Below are 15,981 nucleotides of genomic sequence, written 5' to 3'. Positions count from 1 at the left end.
GAACTAAAGAATGGGCTTTTTTGCAACAAATTATACTTTGAGGGGGGTTTAAGTGTCACAAATGATAATTTGGTGGTGTCATTGTAAAATGGACGTCAATTTGAGGAAGGTAAATATATTTAAAAATAAAAAATATAAAAATTATTAAAAAAAAAAAAAAAATGGTGGGGGATTCCCACCCACCAGCAGGGGATCTCCCCCTTGGGTAGGTAAAATTTTGCATTTGATAAATATCAAATATAAAGAAAACGTCATATTTTAAATCTTATGTAATGTCAATTTCTAGCTGTAATTCAACATAAATATCAAATAGAAAATAGAAAATAGAAAATAGACCCCCCCACCCCAAAAAAAAAAAAAAAAAAACCCCACAATAATTTGGTATTTTATGTCATACCCACGTTTTGCATACAAGTGTGTGACCATTCTCTATTGCCTTCTCTCTTATAAATACCCTCTCATTACTTCCCAAAACCACCACCACCACCACCACAACACATCTTCTTCGCTGAGATTTCTTTATTAACAAAAATAATATCACTAGGCTTTGCATGGCAGTGAGCTTGTTGGCGCACGTGGTATCCGACCTCTGTCTCGGCAAGCCAGCCCTGAGGTCCTTGACCGTCTCCGCCACCGTCGCCGACGCCTTGGCCGCCCTGAAAAACTCCGACGATAACTTCATCAGCGTATGGGACTGCGTCGACCACTCTGCCAATACTGGGTTTGGTGACGAGGGCCGCGGCGGCGACGACGAATGCCGTTGTGTTGGCAAGCTGTGCATGGTGGATGTGATATGCTATCTTTGCAAAGATGAGAATCTGTTGTCTCCATCTGCTGCTCTCAAGGCACCTGTTTCTGTCATCTTGCCAAAGATTCCAGGACTCGTGATGCATGTAGAACCATCTTCGAGGTACCGATAATTTTGTCTTGACTTCATCATACGTTTTTTTTTAGCTTGAATGAGCTTTTCCAATGCAGGGTGTCATCTGGGTTTTCCTTGAATTTCGATTTTATTATATCTCAATGGGAGTTTTTCATGATTTTAAATGCTCTCTTGAAAGTCGAGCGTTGTGTTTGTTCAACTGCTTTGCGTGAAATTGAGAGGCGTGTCGCTATTATAATTGTTGTTTTTTAATCTTTGATATTTCACAGATGCAAGACTTTTAGTTTACACTCTGTAATTTTCATTCAATTATTGACAATTCTTGTTCAAGGTTAAGTTTTCTAATTAATTTTTTCATTTTCTTGTTGCATTTCTAGTTTTAATCTGAATTTTCAGAAAGATGAAAGCAATTTTACCCAATCTAACCAGGCCTCCCCTGTTTCTTTGCATAACGTGAATCTCTGTTTTGTGTTTCAGCTTGCTGGAAGCCATTGATCTCATCCTTCAAGGAGCGCAGAATCTTGTGGTGCCAATACAAACAAAACTAAGCAGCTATTCAAGAAGAAAGCAGCTCCAGAACCCTTCAAGCACCGGCCCTACAATCCACAACGGCCGTGAATTCTGTTGGCTAACACAAGAGGACGTGATCCGGTTCCTCCTCAGCTCCATCGGACTTTTCTCCCCGATCCCGGCTCTTTCCATCGACGCGCTCGGCATTATCACCAACGACATCTTGGCAATCGACTATCACTCCCCTGCCTCTTCGGCTGTCGCAGCTATAACACGCTCCCTGGCGGAGCAAACATCCGTGGCAGTGGTCGACGCCGACGGGTGTCTGATCGGCGAGATCTCACCCTTCACCCTCGCCTGCTGCGACGAGACGGTGGCGGCAGCCATCGCCACCCTGTCCTGCGGCGACCTCATGGCCTACGTCGACTGCGGCGGACCCCCGGAGGATCTAGTGAGGGTCGTGAACGCCAGGCTGAAGGAAAAGAACCTGGAAGGCATGTTGGAAGAGTTCAACATTCTGTCGGATTCATCGTCTTTTTCGTCGGACGAGGAGTCCATGTTGTCTCCTCCACGGTCGGGAAGGTATAGCCGGTCGATGAGTTACTCGGCGAGGATGGTGAGGAGAGCAGAGGCGATAGTCTGCCACCCAAAGAGCTCGTTGGTGGCGGTGATGATCCAGGCAATCGCCCACCGCGTAAACTATGTTTGGGTTATTGAGGATGATTGTAGCCTGGTCGGAATCGTCACATTTTCTGACATGTTGAAGGTTTTCCGGAAACATTTGGAGACCATGGGATAGGAAGAAAGGTTTTTGTTCATCATTATGGTGGGGGCCAAGATAAGGGTACGAAAAAGGTTATTAAAAAAAAAAATTAAAAAAAAAAAAGTGTTGTGAATATGAGAGACTCCTCTTTAATATTTGGTGTGATTGAAATTATGTCTTTTTCTCTATTTTGAAGTTTTTAATTTGCCTTTTTGTAGTGTTTTTTGTCATGAGAGCGGAAAATCAGGCATGGCAGATTTGATATTTTTGTCTCTTTGTTTTTATCTGAAGGTGTTAATATATGAGTAATTAAAATGATGTCAAAGCCTCTTTGTTTTGTTTTGTTTTCATCTAGAAGTCTCTATTGTATTTTTTTTTTTTAATTTCTCTAAAAATGATGTAATTATTAAAATTAAAATTTGATCAAAATTCAATAATAATCAGTCACAAATTTAATAGTAATTTTAATATTCACATTATTTTTTAATAGACTTTTAATATTACTTAGTAATATATAGTCTTTGTTTCATGAGTATAGTTGCATAATTATTATTATATCATTTCTCTGTGAATTGGCATTAAGAATTAAGGTGAAAAAAAATAAATAAATGAAGGAGAATAATGGATAAACTATATGAATCCACATACATGAGGACACAGTCCTTATCTGCCTCAACGGTGAACCAACAGGGTTTCAAGGACTCCTTTACAGGAGTTGTACTCCAACTCTTCGGGATGGCAGCTCACCCCCATCATACAGTAATTTATATAAAATAACCTTATTTAATAAATAACTGAGATGACTTTACATTAAAAATCAAACAATCAAACACTATATATATATATATTTGTGGGGAACCTTAACAATGTGGAGTGATCATATATTAAGCACTCGTCAAAACTCAGTAGAATTTGGTCCAACTATGGGGGGGGAAAAGAAGAGTTAAAATCCAACATTTGGTCAGTGGTGTGTGTTAGGTTTTGGATTAAAGTACTAATGGGATCTCTTCACTTGCTTGTGGAGGTTTTATAGTCTTTATGATTTATCTGATTTACAATTAGTTCCTTATAGTATTAAAATAAATTCAGAGGTGATAAAAAAATAATTTATTCCTTACAGTCAAATTATGTCCACTAACTTAACAGATTTAATTAGTACGATATTGACTTAAATAGGACATGTGTCACAATTTTATTGGCTTTGACGTGTCGCACTATCGGAATATGTTAAGTCAGTGAGCAAAATTTGATTATAGAGAGTAAGTTGTTTTTTTTGGCATATCCCAATGACCTCTGAATTTGTTTTTATACTACAATGGGATAATTACAAATCAAGTAAACTACAATGACTAATTTTGAATTTTTCCTTAGAAGTATCTTTGTTTTGGTGTTTTTTTTTAAGGGGAAAAAAAAGAGTTAAAACCTCAAAAAGAGTAAGGGCCAGTTTGAATGTGCGTTTGAGGAGTTTAAAAGTACGTTTAACACTCAAAAGTCCGTTTGATATATATATAAAAAAAAAAAAAAATTTGAAAGTGCTTTTAAGGGTCTAAAAGCTTTAAAATGGTCAAAACATACTTTTGATAAAAACTTTTATTGAAAAAAGTTTTTTTTGACTTAAAAGCTTTACTTCTCGATCACAATTCCAAAATACTGTAAATCAATGTCCCCTTTGTGCATCCAATAAATAAGCAAAATATATATTTAATTTGTTTGTCTAAATTAATACCATTGGATTTTCTTTTTCTTTTTTATATTTTGTTGACGGGACACGAGAAGAAAATCAAACTGACATGAGCTAATGCATCTAGCTTTACCTTCAAATTTCAATGTCTATCGAACTCAATCCTCATTGAATTTAATGACAATTGACAACACTTAATATGGTCTTTGTTGGTAGTTTTTCAAAACTTTGCTTCTAATTATCTTAATTAAGTAATAAATTTTCTTTCCACTTTATTAATCGTAATTAATTGTTGGTTTTCTCTTCTTTCTTTTTCTTTTTTCCCTAAGCAGCTGTTATTTTCATTTATTATATTGTAGAACAATCAACAGAGCCATTAATTAATCTTCCAGTTGTCATGCATGTTGTTTATATTCAATATTAGAATCCCCTACAATTTTAAAGAAACAGTAAATTCTCAAATTAAGTAATTTTGGTCGTTTTTAGGCATCGAAACACTTGAAAAATACAATCAAATTCTAAGAAAACTCACAGTTAAAATGAAGCATCAAAAGATCGATCAGTGAAAACTAAACTTTGTTACTTAGTTCTTATTTTATTTTTGAATCAACATTTGCTAAATTATATTGACTTGGTTAATTATTTCAAACTTGCCCCAGTCCTTCACATCTTATAAATAAAACTGAAAGTCATTGGCATCTATCTCATTCGTTACTCCATTAAAGATTAATTCAGTTAATTAATTTCTTCAGTGATTCTAATGGAAGTTAGGTAATCAATTAATTACTGTCTTGTAACATTCTGTTTCCCTTTCTTCCTCATTGGAAGCAAGTCCTTAAACCACTTTTCCATTGAAGAGCTATCATTACCAACTGAGGAATTCTTTAAGCATTGTCCGTTTGGAATTACATTTGAGAAATATAACTTTTAAGTTAAAAATAGTTTTTGGGCAAAAGTTTATTTTTAAACTTTTGTCAAAAGTGCGTTTTGACTATTTTTTAAGTTTTTTTGACTCTTAAAAGGGCTTTTAATTTTTTTTTTTACCATACAGTACTTTTTTTTTTTTTTTAAACAAACTTTTGAGTGTTAAAAGTAATTTTAGGCCTCTCAAACACAATCTCAAATCGACCCTTAATCAACAGCTGACCTACTACAAATACAACCTAAAAAAACTACCCAAAAACACCCAAATATATATATGACAAATTTCAGGAAGACTAATCAACCAATTTGCAAGATATTTATGTTTTTAACAATTTTTTCTTGCCAATAAAGATGAACGTGGAACCACGATGACAAGCATCGTTTTTTGTTTTGTTTTTGTTTGCACTTAATTCGAGAAACGTGGTATCGCTGTCACAAGGAGTCCCAGCACGTTAACAGCAGGCAGGGGGCAGGAGGCACTAATTGACTGCTTTTTCTTATTTGATTACCTTTTTTTTCCTTCCGATCTCTTTGGAGTGAAGCTATTGGAAAAAAAAAACGTAAAAGAATATAAAACGGAGGGAATATCTGGCAGAGTAATAAAGAAATTAATTTTTCAAACAACCAATTAATAAGATAAATGAAACGGCAATAATATGTCTAATTAAAATCCCAAAAGGCCAAAAAAAAAAAAAAAAAGTTATATTCAGGCATTGCAGTTAGCTGATCATATTAATTTTGTTGATTAATCGCTATATATATATATGAGTTTCTTATTTTGTTAATTAATTCAATTTATAAGTTTTATCCATATAATAATAAATACGTCCACCCGTTCTGCTTTTAGAAGGAGTTCTACACGTGAAATCCAGTATTGAGCTTTCACGTGTCATCTCTAATAGAATTAATATGATATTTCCTTTATATCCTTTAACTAATTACCCAAAAATTACAAATAAATAATAATAAAAAAGAAAGAAAAAAAAAGAAAGAAAGAGGTGACCTAAGAAGACCCTCTCAACAAGGGAATCGGACGGAGGCCACCCCTCAGCAAAGTGGAACAAGATCGATCTTGAACAGGAGAATATGAATATCGAGTTAATTATATTTGAGGAGCATTTTTGTCTTTTCATTTTTTGAGAGAACAAAAATATCTGTATAATATAATTAATTGAATATTTTCCTAACTCCAGCAAGGGATGGAGGCGTTGCCGGCCCTCGGCCTTTTTTTCTTTTGTGTGTGTGTGTGTGTTTTTTTTTTTTTAATATATGTGATTTTTTATTTGCTTTATGATAATTTCAAGAGCATAATGGAAATTTCAAATGAATTTTGTTTGAGAAGGTGCATTTAGGGAATCTGATATATAAAATTACACACGTGACAAAGACTCTTAATTAAAAATATGAAAAGAATTTGCAGCCACTCAAATTAGTTAATTGGCAAAACTAAAAGCTCAAGAAACGATTTGTCACATGGGTAAAACCTGTACACGTAAATCCTTAAATTTTCCTATAAAGAAATAATATTTATCTTCCAATCACCAAATTGTCCCCCAAATTTTGTCCACCTTTCTTCACATTGGCTGCAACACCCCCCATTTTATATTATAGAGAAATTTTAAATTAATTAGTCCTTCTGAGAGGATAACATAAATATTATTAGCATTTTTTTGCTGAACCTGCCCTTGACTGACTAAAAACTTTAACCCATAAATAATTAAATATCCTTTGACAAGAAACCCATAAAATAAACATTTTTTTTATTATTATTTATGAATAAATTATGATATCCTATTTTGTTAGTCTTCCCTCATCCATTAGTAGGCATTGTTTTCCACAGCCAATTAAGGAAAGTATCTTTGCATTTAGGAAACAAAAGAACATATAATATAATATAAGAACATTCACATCGGTTTATGTATATTTTTATGCAAAATGATTAATCAAAACCCAATTTATTTAGTTTAGCTAATGAGTTTTAAAAAACATTATACATCCGATTATCTTTTTTTTTAGAAAGATTGTATTTTTCGTAAATATCATATTTTTCAACTTTTGGAAAATAAAAAGAGACGTGGAGAAAAAAATAGTAGGAAAAAATTTTGGAAAAAAAAAGATGTGGAAAGAGAAATAGTATATTAATGAAATGGATGTGTGAATGGTGTCCGCTGATACACTATTCACAAATGCAACAAAAATATATTTTATATTTAAGGTGCATAATTCGATGTAAATAATTTTTTAAGTTTTTGCATATCTATTTTAGATAAAAGTAAGAAATCGCTAAGCCATGTTGTGAGTGCTCTTAAGTTTGACTTTTTTTTTTTTTCCTTCTTCTCCTTGTCTGCTTTAGCAACGAAATGGAGTCACCAGCTTGATGATTCTACAAATGTCAGGAACAAAAACAGGTCCAAATTCTGCACAGCTTCTGAAAATTTGACCTAAACCCAGACCACCCACAAACATATCTGATAACTCTGACTGAAAAGCACAAGACCAGGCCAGTGCTCCTCCTGCAAACCCTAAAGATTGTTGACAGCTAGCTATTAAATTTTTTTTTATTTTTTATTAAAGTGATGCAGATTGCAGGGTGGGGGTAGGGCTTATTAACCCTATCCCCTCTGCAGCTTTTTATGAAGAATGGGGACGAGACGAATCCCCGCCGAGTGGAGCCAACTTCCCATAACTCATAAATAAAAGGACCAATAAATAAATCTATTATATTTATTTCTTTATCTTTCCTGCTCGCTCCCACTATCCCCTCGCCAAACACTACTTTATCATATATATATATATATATAGGTTTCTTTAGGCCTGGTGTAGAGGGGATTTTCTTTCGTATGGATAATCCCTGAAAAAGATTGCTTACCCGATTTACCTACTTGCTTTTTTCTTTTTTAGTTCCATCAATAATCGAACCCAAAGATGAACTTTTTTCTAATGATTTTGGAGTGGAGTGTACCCATACAATAATATTTATCTCTTAATTTTTGCAACTCTTTTTGTAGTTGAATTAAAACTAAGAATTTATCGGAAGCCTTTTACACTAAAAAATACTACCATAGACCACTATCATCAACACTGCTGGTAGCTTTCCGTTTACTCATTCCATGATGAGAGGATTGCACCTTTCCGTTTACTCATTCCATGTTGAGAATCCTCTCCAAGGTTGTAGAATGAATTGATGCAATGAATATTCTTCTTTTTCTTTTTCTTTTTTTTTTTTTTTTTTTTTTTTGTCTTTGTTTTGATTATATGTAATTTTATTTCTTTGTTTGATGTTGTAATTTTATTTTTGAGTATTTATATCCAACTCAACAAATTTTTCTCTCCGTTTTAACTAAAGAAATCATTTTTTTTTTTAAACAAACAACTTTTTCAAAGCATACACATTCCACCTCTTTTTATTTTAGTTATCAACTTTTACTATTCCATTAAAAAAAAAAAAAATTTCAAGAATTTATTTTTCCTTTGCAAGAAAAAAAAAATTGAGAGGAAAGGGAATGCTAGTTTTTTTTTTTTTTTTTTCCAAAAAAAAAAAAACATTTAGTGAATAAACAACGCTCGCCAAATTTTTAACAAAAGTAGTAGCCGGAAATAAGTGATTTTTCACCCAAATTTGCATCTAGGCTGGCTGGGTGTAAAGGCTCTAACCCCAACACAGTAGTAAAGTGTGTTCCTCTAAAGTTGGAGTTTGAAGTTCCAACACCCACCTACATCTTAGATGATGAATAATCAGCTTCAAACAAAATTAAAAGAACAACTGCAAATAACCCTATTTTTTGTTTGATTTCTTCATAATCTCTCTTCAAGTCAGTTGGAGTTTCTTTCTTCAATCATCTCAAATTTCTTCATCTTATAACAAGTGACGAATTTACAAAATAAGGAATTAAAATTGATGCCTACACCCTAGAAACTAGGAAGACCACTTGTGATGGTAGTACAAACCAATCCTTTACTCATGCTGCAAAGCTCAATAGCCTGTTCAAATTTCATTCATAAGACCAGAAAGTCCCTGAACAATCCAACCCACTGCAGATTTTACCTTTCATCTAATTATGCCTCTGGCAATCACATGCAACAGGGCCTACTTTTCATGACATGAACACTAGCTCTCTCTCTTCCTATTTTTATTATTTCAAAGAAAATGTGCCAAAAAGTATGGATTCAGTAGAACTAACGAGGCATTTGACATACAGATGGTGAATGTTTTTGATAGATGAAGTCTGTTCAGAACTTGATATTTAGATAGTACAGCATGCTGCAAGTTCATCTTAAAAAAACAACAATAATTTATCAAACATTCAATTCAAAATTACAATTTTATGCAAATCTACAGGAATGAGGGGGGGAAAAATCTTATGGTTTCTCACTTACTGATACAAAACTAAAACAACTAACCAGCAGAAAGGTGACGGGAGCTCCCTGAGAGTCATCCGCTTTCTAAAACAACTTGTGTGTCATCTGCCATTTCTTGGATAAAAATTTCGGTGGGCTCAAGGCATCCTCTCAATGTGTCATGCCCAAGTTGTGCTCTTTCATTGTCTCCAAACCCAAAGAGTAGTCCACGGTTAGTGACTACAACAGTGTGGTACAATCCAGTGCTAATTTGAGAAACATGGTGAGCTCTTAAGCATTCAAGGATTTGAGGCCTCATTACTTTATCGGATACTCCCCGGCCTGGGAATCCAAGGCTACCAAAGCCCATCCACCCAAAGCCATAAACTGAACCATCATCAACAAGAACAAAGGTTTTCCTCTTTCTTGCACAGACCTACATCATATAAGCATCAAGCATTGTCATGGGTGGCAATCAGCAGTCCAGTCACAAGAAATGAGTAAAGCAGGAGTCGGACAAAAATGGTTCTTGCTTGACGCGCGCTATCAATGGTTTTGCAACAACAAAGGTTCTATTTCCTTGTTAATAAAATACTGCGGCATCTTTTTTGACTGACCAAAAGAGATGCTGAACAACTTGATATGTAATGACAAATTTAATCATAAATGATAAAAGTATATGGACGAAACAACCTGCACAGCAAGATGGCTCTGAAGGCTGTTCAATAGCGCTGGAGTAGTCTTATCAACCTCATCTCCATGTCCTAATGCACCACAGTAGCCTTTTCCCCAAGTATATACCTGCAACCACCATAGCAGAAAGTTAGATATTGCAAGAACTGAAACTCAACCAAAACCATGCATAATCAATTTCAATCAATAAGAAAAGGAAAGCTCTTAGCACATACTAAGAATAATAATATCTTGGACACGGAGACTTACAAGCCCATTGGAATCAAGTGCCACAGCATGCTCATCACCAGCAGAGACATGAACCACATGAATAGCCTTTCTCCGAAATGTCTGGATTGCACGTGGCTGGAACTCATCATGCTGCTCTCCATGGCCAAGACAGAAATTAGAACCCGATCCAAAAGAGTAGGCTGCCCCATTGTCAGTAATAGCTAAGACATAACTTGGACCTGCAGCAATCTGAACTACAGTACCGACTCCCTCAAGCACTTCAATGATTTTGGGAGTTGGTCTGTCTAAGGTGTCACCATGACCAAGCTGGCCATGTGTGTTGGACCCACATGTATAAACCTGGCCTTGTCTTGTGAGGAACACTGTAAAATTAAGCCCTGCAGCAACCTGAAACAAGTTCTAACTACTTAATTTTACAACTTATTGCTAGATTCATAATGAACCCTTCTTATTTAACACTTGAGGATGATAAAGACAACCATATTATTGGAAGAAAACACACATGTAGACATGGCTTAGAACGTCAGAACCAGCCAGAATAAGCTAATTAATAAATTATAAGTTTCACTGAGGGTTCATGTCTGGACTTCATGCATATATTTCATTTCCCAACCACAACATATACCTGTTAAGTGCAGCAGAAAACACTGAGCTTACAAAGAAAGACAAAATTAGTCTTGAGAAGGAAGGTTACACTTTGGATGACAACTAAGTAATCATAATACCAGACGATAACCAATAACTCCAATTCAAAAACTTCCTTGTTCACTATTAAGATTGAAGGAAAAAGAAATTATGCTACGGTATGTGAAAGTTAAAACACACATTAGCATGCCAATCTGCATCAAGTATATTATATATACTTAAACCTGGAATCCAATTAACTAAATTCTCCACAATTTTTTTTTTTTTGAGAAATAATTTTGTCCTCGAGGGGAAAGGAGAGACTCAAATTAGTGATTTCCGTTTCATGAAGAGTGGTCCTACCTCCACAAATCATTATTTTAAAATATAAGAATGGTGGTATATATGCAAATACCTGCTTGCAAGGAACTCCCTTCAATGCTTCAACAAGCCTAGGCCTAAAAATGGGGCGGCTTGTATCTCTATGCCCACAGCAAAATGATGAATTATCTCCACATGTGAAAACCTGCATCAATAACAGCCAATATCACATGATTATGGCAGCGGCTTCATCAAATTCGAACGCAAATTTAAACTATGTATCTCAATGCTACACAGAGCAAAGTAAAATATATCTGAAAACTTGTCACTAAATATCATGCAGCACGGTTTGGGAATTTATGCAACAAAAAAGAGAAAAAAAATATATCAAACAGTTCTTATCACCAACATGTAAGCTTCATTTTAGCCACTTCCCTGGATAATAATCTTGAAGAAAATCAGATATGATACCCTAAGCGATTAAGCACTTTTCAATTAATGTTATAATAATTGGTTAGGGGTCCATGGCCTGCTATTTCATTTTTCAATATTTTTGGGGCCATGGCCCCCGCCTGCCCCTATATTCGCAGTTGCCCTCAATCATATTCCTACAGGTGCAAAGGTGCCATTTGAGCAAGAACTCATTGGCAGATATGGTGCCCTAAACTAAACCACCTTGAACCTGCTAATATCAGTAGTTTGTTCAGAATAAAATGGCTTGAAAAAATGTGAGCAGTGACTAACCTCTCCAGACCCCGTGACAAAAGCAGCATGATTTTGGGAGGCTGAAACTTGCCTGACATGAGCCAAAGATGGGAAATCAATTCGGGTAAATGCTACACATTGTGTTGTTTCAGGACCATGACCAAGAACACCACACAAGCTGGAACCACAAGAGTAAACTAATGAATTCTTGATCAGCAATGTGTGATACCTTCCAGTGGTAATCTGCATCTGCTCAGAAAAGTTAAAAATAAATTACTGCTAGCCTACAAGTCTTCACCAAAAAAAGGAGGAGCATAATGATAACATTACAATTAAAAAAATCAGTCCACTATCTTGCAGATTAGTATTATGTTTTTTTTAAAGAGATGCTCAAACAATATTCTCATGATTCCAAGCTCAACATTTGAAGGGTTGTTGGGGTGCAATTCCTGACTGGTCAATGTAATCGCACATGATATTCATTCCAGAGCAAACAATTTGTAACAATGAAAACCATTATTGATAGTGTATCATAGGACTCAACACCCACCTCATCATCTTGGGATAAGACATGGGTGGTAGTTATTAGCTTCAGTTGTAAACTTTATCCTTTATTGTCAATATTCGTTAACATGGGTAGTTGGGTAGTTTACTTAGATTGTGAGTAGTTATCTTTAGTTATGTAGGTAGTTTCCTTTAGTAAAAGTAGTAACCATTGTTGTATTAAGTTTATATATATGTGTGTCATTAGAATAGGAAGGGTATAGAAGAAAGTGTTTCTATTATGGAATCCTCCAGCCCTAAGTGGAGATTTGTATTGTGGTTACTCCCACCCCAAGCGGAGATTATCAATTTATTTTTATTGACACTGACTGGGACCTATAAGTTGTTTAACATGCAAAAAGTAGAGGAGGGGGAGGGGGGGAGGGTAGCAATGCCCTTAAATGATCCTGTCTTACATGCAAATTCATTTAAAAACAAAGCAAAGGCACCTCAGACAAAAGAAAGAAGAAAAAAAAAATGTATCTTTTTTTCACATATTTGAGGTTCTATATCAAGTAAAAATTCAATAATAAGCAAATGCGACCTCCACCTAAATTCCAATTAGTCAGATACTATTACTTTATTTATCTTCGAAGCCCACCTCCCAATAATGTGCATACAACAGTTCAATCATTTAAAAGCGGCAGCAAGTATAAAAGAAGTAGTACATTGCCTGATGTGGTCTCAACCATCTCAGACGATTGCTCCACTGACTGCAAGAACCTCAAAACCCGCTTCCAGTTACCATTACACCGATCAAACAACTCTCTCTGAGCATTCCAACTCATCCAAGCATATATACTATTGGACACACACAACTGAAACGCCGCAAAGTCCACCAATGATCGGAACTTCTGAGGGTACAATCCATGACTCCCACCAAAAGTCCTAGAAGTCAACTCTAAACAGACAAGATCAACTGATCTGAGCCGGCCCGCCGTCAAAATCTCCAATATCAAATGGGATGGCAAGTCCTCAATCGAAACCGACCTAAAGCGATCCCCCATTTAACTAAATTCTCAGTCTCTCAACCCCACAAGTTGGAACCCAAATTATATTTCTCCTCAAGTACTTCCCTTTTAAGCTTAATTCAGACTAAGCAAGCAATTTACCAACCGAACGCACACGAAATATCAAATTTTTAGGCGATATCTAAGGCAATTAAAGCAGCATATAAAAAAGACATCAGAGGGAAGAAAAATATAGGAAATTGAGTAGGATAATGGGGGCCTAGATGAAAAATTCACTAGTGGTTGAAACAGTGTTCGGAAATAAATCATCAGAAGAGTCAAATCCACACACCGGACTTCCGTAAATTCGAATAAATGCGAAGGTTTACCTGCAAATTCAGCACAAAAGAAATCAAAAAATAATCATCTGAAAAAAACCAATCAAACAATAGAGAATTATAACAACAACAACAACAACAAACAGATTAATAGCTAAAGATACAGAAATTGGCTCTTACTTGGTAATTGTAGGTGATCGAGAATGTGGGTTTTGAAGAAAGAATTTCCATAAATAGCTAAAAAAAAGCAACATAAATTGACGAAATCATACCGAGAAAAAAAATGAAATTAGAGAAGCTTTTCGGTGCCGATCCCTGACTTGTTCCCCGAAAAATTGGTAAACTAAGCTCCAAATTAGAAAATTCTAGAAACTGAAAAAAGAAAGTGGAAAAAGAAGCAATTGTGCGAGTGCGATTGGAGACAAAGTTTTCCACTGTAGAGAGAGAGAGAGAGAGAGAGAGAAGTTAGGGTTTAGAGCTCTCTTTATGGCGAAATTTCCTCGCTGTCATGGCTTTCTCACGCTCTCTCTCTCTCTCTCTCTATGTCTGTGACTTTTTCTTTTCTCTATGGCTCACTCTTAAGGAATCTCCGTGCGTGGAATTTCATGGTCTGTCCTACTCCTGGATTCGACTTTCGTTCTTTGTCGGATTTTGTTTTTTGTGTGTGGTTTTACACGTGGAGGTTTTTGATTGTGCCACGTGAGCAGAATGATGGTACCTTTGCGTCAGACGGCACTATTATTGGTGTTGTTACGGGACTGAGGATTTACGAAATCTGGTCTCGCGGTTGCTCTAGACACAAAACTCGCGCTCTCTGAGGAACACGCGTCCAAGACCCAGAGTATGAGAGAGAATACTTTGGTGACATGGCACTCCAAATTAACCATTATTTTTTTTTTTGTTAAATTTAAGCAACCTTATTAGGAGAATGTCGGATAGAATTATCACAATTTTCTTTTACCTATAGAATGTAGCATTTCTTTTTTATTCAGTAAGTAAGCAATAGAAACTGATAATGTTATTTAATAGACTATTGTTGTAAACTGCAATACAACTTGATGAAGTAGCAATAAAAATCAGTTATTAGATTTCCCTTTGTAAAAAAGAAAACAATATTTCATTTTTACTACCATGTCACCTCAATTATAAGACTCATATAACAAGCTATTAAATAACATTTCTAAAAATTTTAAACGCTGCTGAACTCTATTTTAGACTATAAAAAGACTTTGTTTGGTAAAAAATTGTTGTTCACTTTTAAAAAAAATAAAAATATTAATAAACATCTCAAAACAGAAAATACTTGCATAAGAACATTCACAATGGACTCCTCAAATAAAAGCTAAATTTAATAAGAAAAATTCACTTTATCAAATTTAGAGAACCACTTTTAAAAAGAATCAAACATCAAAACTCTATATATTTTTCTCTACTTTAGTTAAATATTATTAATTTTAAACCAATTAAGAGAGAGAAGGGTAAAAATTAAGCTTAAAAAAAAAATTAACTTAAGTTTTTTGGCTCTTGAAATATAAAGAACATCTACGATAAGAGTTAAATATTAAAGTAGAGAATGGAGCATGTTAAATGGATATTTTCATGAGTTTTGTTAGATTTTTAGAAAAAATAAACTAATATTTCTACTCGAGCTTTCTAAAAATTTTCAAAAAAAAAAAAAGCCAAGAGAAAAAAGGTTAGAGCGCGTGGTCTATTCTTCGTGTCAGTGCACGCGCTAGCTTCGCTTGTTTATTATAAATTCGGAGTCATCTCCCGCGTTAAGCAAGGGGTTGGTAGACTGCTTATACCAAAATATAATTTATTTATTTTTTTAAAATACCAAAATATAAATAAACACATAATAAAAGAGATAGAGACACCCAATGGTGGCCAGGTCAACTGCTCATGCCTTAACCACTAACCTTTTTGTCTTCTCCATTTTGCATTAATTATTATTTTTTTGTCAAACCATTATTATAAAGCTAAAACTAATTAAATCAGCAATTGAATTCAAACTTTGCTTAAGATGCAAGGAAATGCTGCACAGGATTCCATTATATCATGTTATTACTAACTTAGATTTTACTTTCAAGGGAAATTAACCGAATAATTCAAGAATTGGTTGAAACTGCAACATTAACATTGTAGAATAGTTGTGGAATAAAAATATGATTTCTAGCATTTCTCAAATCCACCGACTCTAGTTCTCGGTGAGAAAAAAACCCAAAGTATTGGACTCTGCCTTGAAGTTGCATTTCTACATCACTTGGCATCTAATGTTTTAATAAGCATCCTAAACAGGGGCACTCCCCCAACCGACCGAAAAGGTATTTTTTTTTACTATTTAAATATTATTTTAATTATATTTTATAATATTATAACACTGGCATGCACACTGTTCATGCACGCCAGTATTATATAAATCACTATTATTTGTAAATGAGTAGTGATTTATATAACACTGACGTGCATGAATAGTG

At 34.8% G+C, this 15,981-nt stretch overlaps 2 protein-coding genes across 4 annotated transcripts; one reads left to right on the top strand and one right to left on the bottom strand.

The window, feature by feature from the left end:
• The first annotated feature begins 461 nt into the window (after nt 1-461).
• LOC132174833 (CBS domain-containing protein CBSX5-like) lies at nt 462-2,474 on the top strand. The gene is made up of 2 exons (XM_059586526.1): nt 462-910; nt 1,361-2,474. Exons 1-2 carry the CDS (start codon nt 552-554, stop codon nt 2,190-2,192), a joined length of 1,191 nt encoding a protein of 396 aa, XP_059442509.1. The 5' UTR covers nt 462-551; the 3' UTR covers nt 2,193-2,474.
• A 6,460-nt stretch (nt 2,475-8,934) lies between these two features.
• On the bottom strand, nt 8,935-14,079 carry LOC132173811 (ultraviolet-B receptor UVR8). Of its 3 annotated transcripts, none has more exons than XM_059585422.1 (7): nt 13,777-14,079; nt 12,885-13,555; nt 11,713-11,916; nt 11,063-11,173; nt 10,042-10,410; nt 9,793-9,900; nt 8,935-9,535 (listed from the first exon to the last, which is right to left on the bottom strand). In XM_059585422.1, exons 2-7 carry the CDS (start codon nt 13,221-13,223, stop codon nt 9,194-9,196), a joined length of 1,473 nt encoding a protein of 490 aa, XP_059441405.1. In that variant the 5' UTR covers nt 13,224-13,555; nt 13,777-14,079; the 3' UTR covers nt 8,935-9,193. The 3 variants fall into 3 exon arrangements, with proteins under 3 accessions (XP_059441405.1, XP_059441403.1, XP_059441404.1); XM_059585420.1 differs by having other exon boundaries at nt 11,713-11,922; nt 13,777-14,078; XM_059585421.1 differs by lacking the exon at nt 13,777-14,079 and adding an exon at nt 13,685-13,768 and having other exon boundaries at nt 11,713-11,922.
• Nucleotides 14,080-15,981: the final 1,902 nt, after the last annotated feature.

The sequence above is a fragment of the Corylus avellana genome, chromosome ca3 (genome assembly GCF_901000735.1).
Source record: "Corylus avellana chromosome ca3, CavTom2PMs-1.0".
In the NCBI taxonomy this organism is placed as follows: domain Eukaryota; kingdom Viridiplantae; phylum Streptophyta; class Magnoliopsida; order Fagales; family Betulaceae; genus Corylus; species Corylus avellana.
Note: the sequence above shows the minus strand (reverse complement) of the source record. Positions and strands in the feature narration are given on the sequence as shown.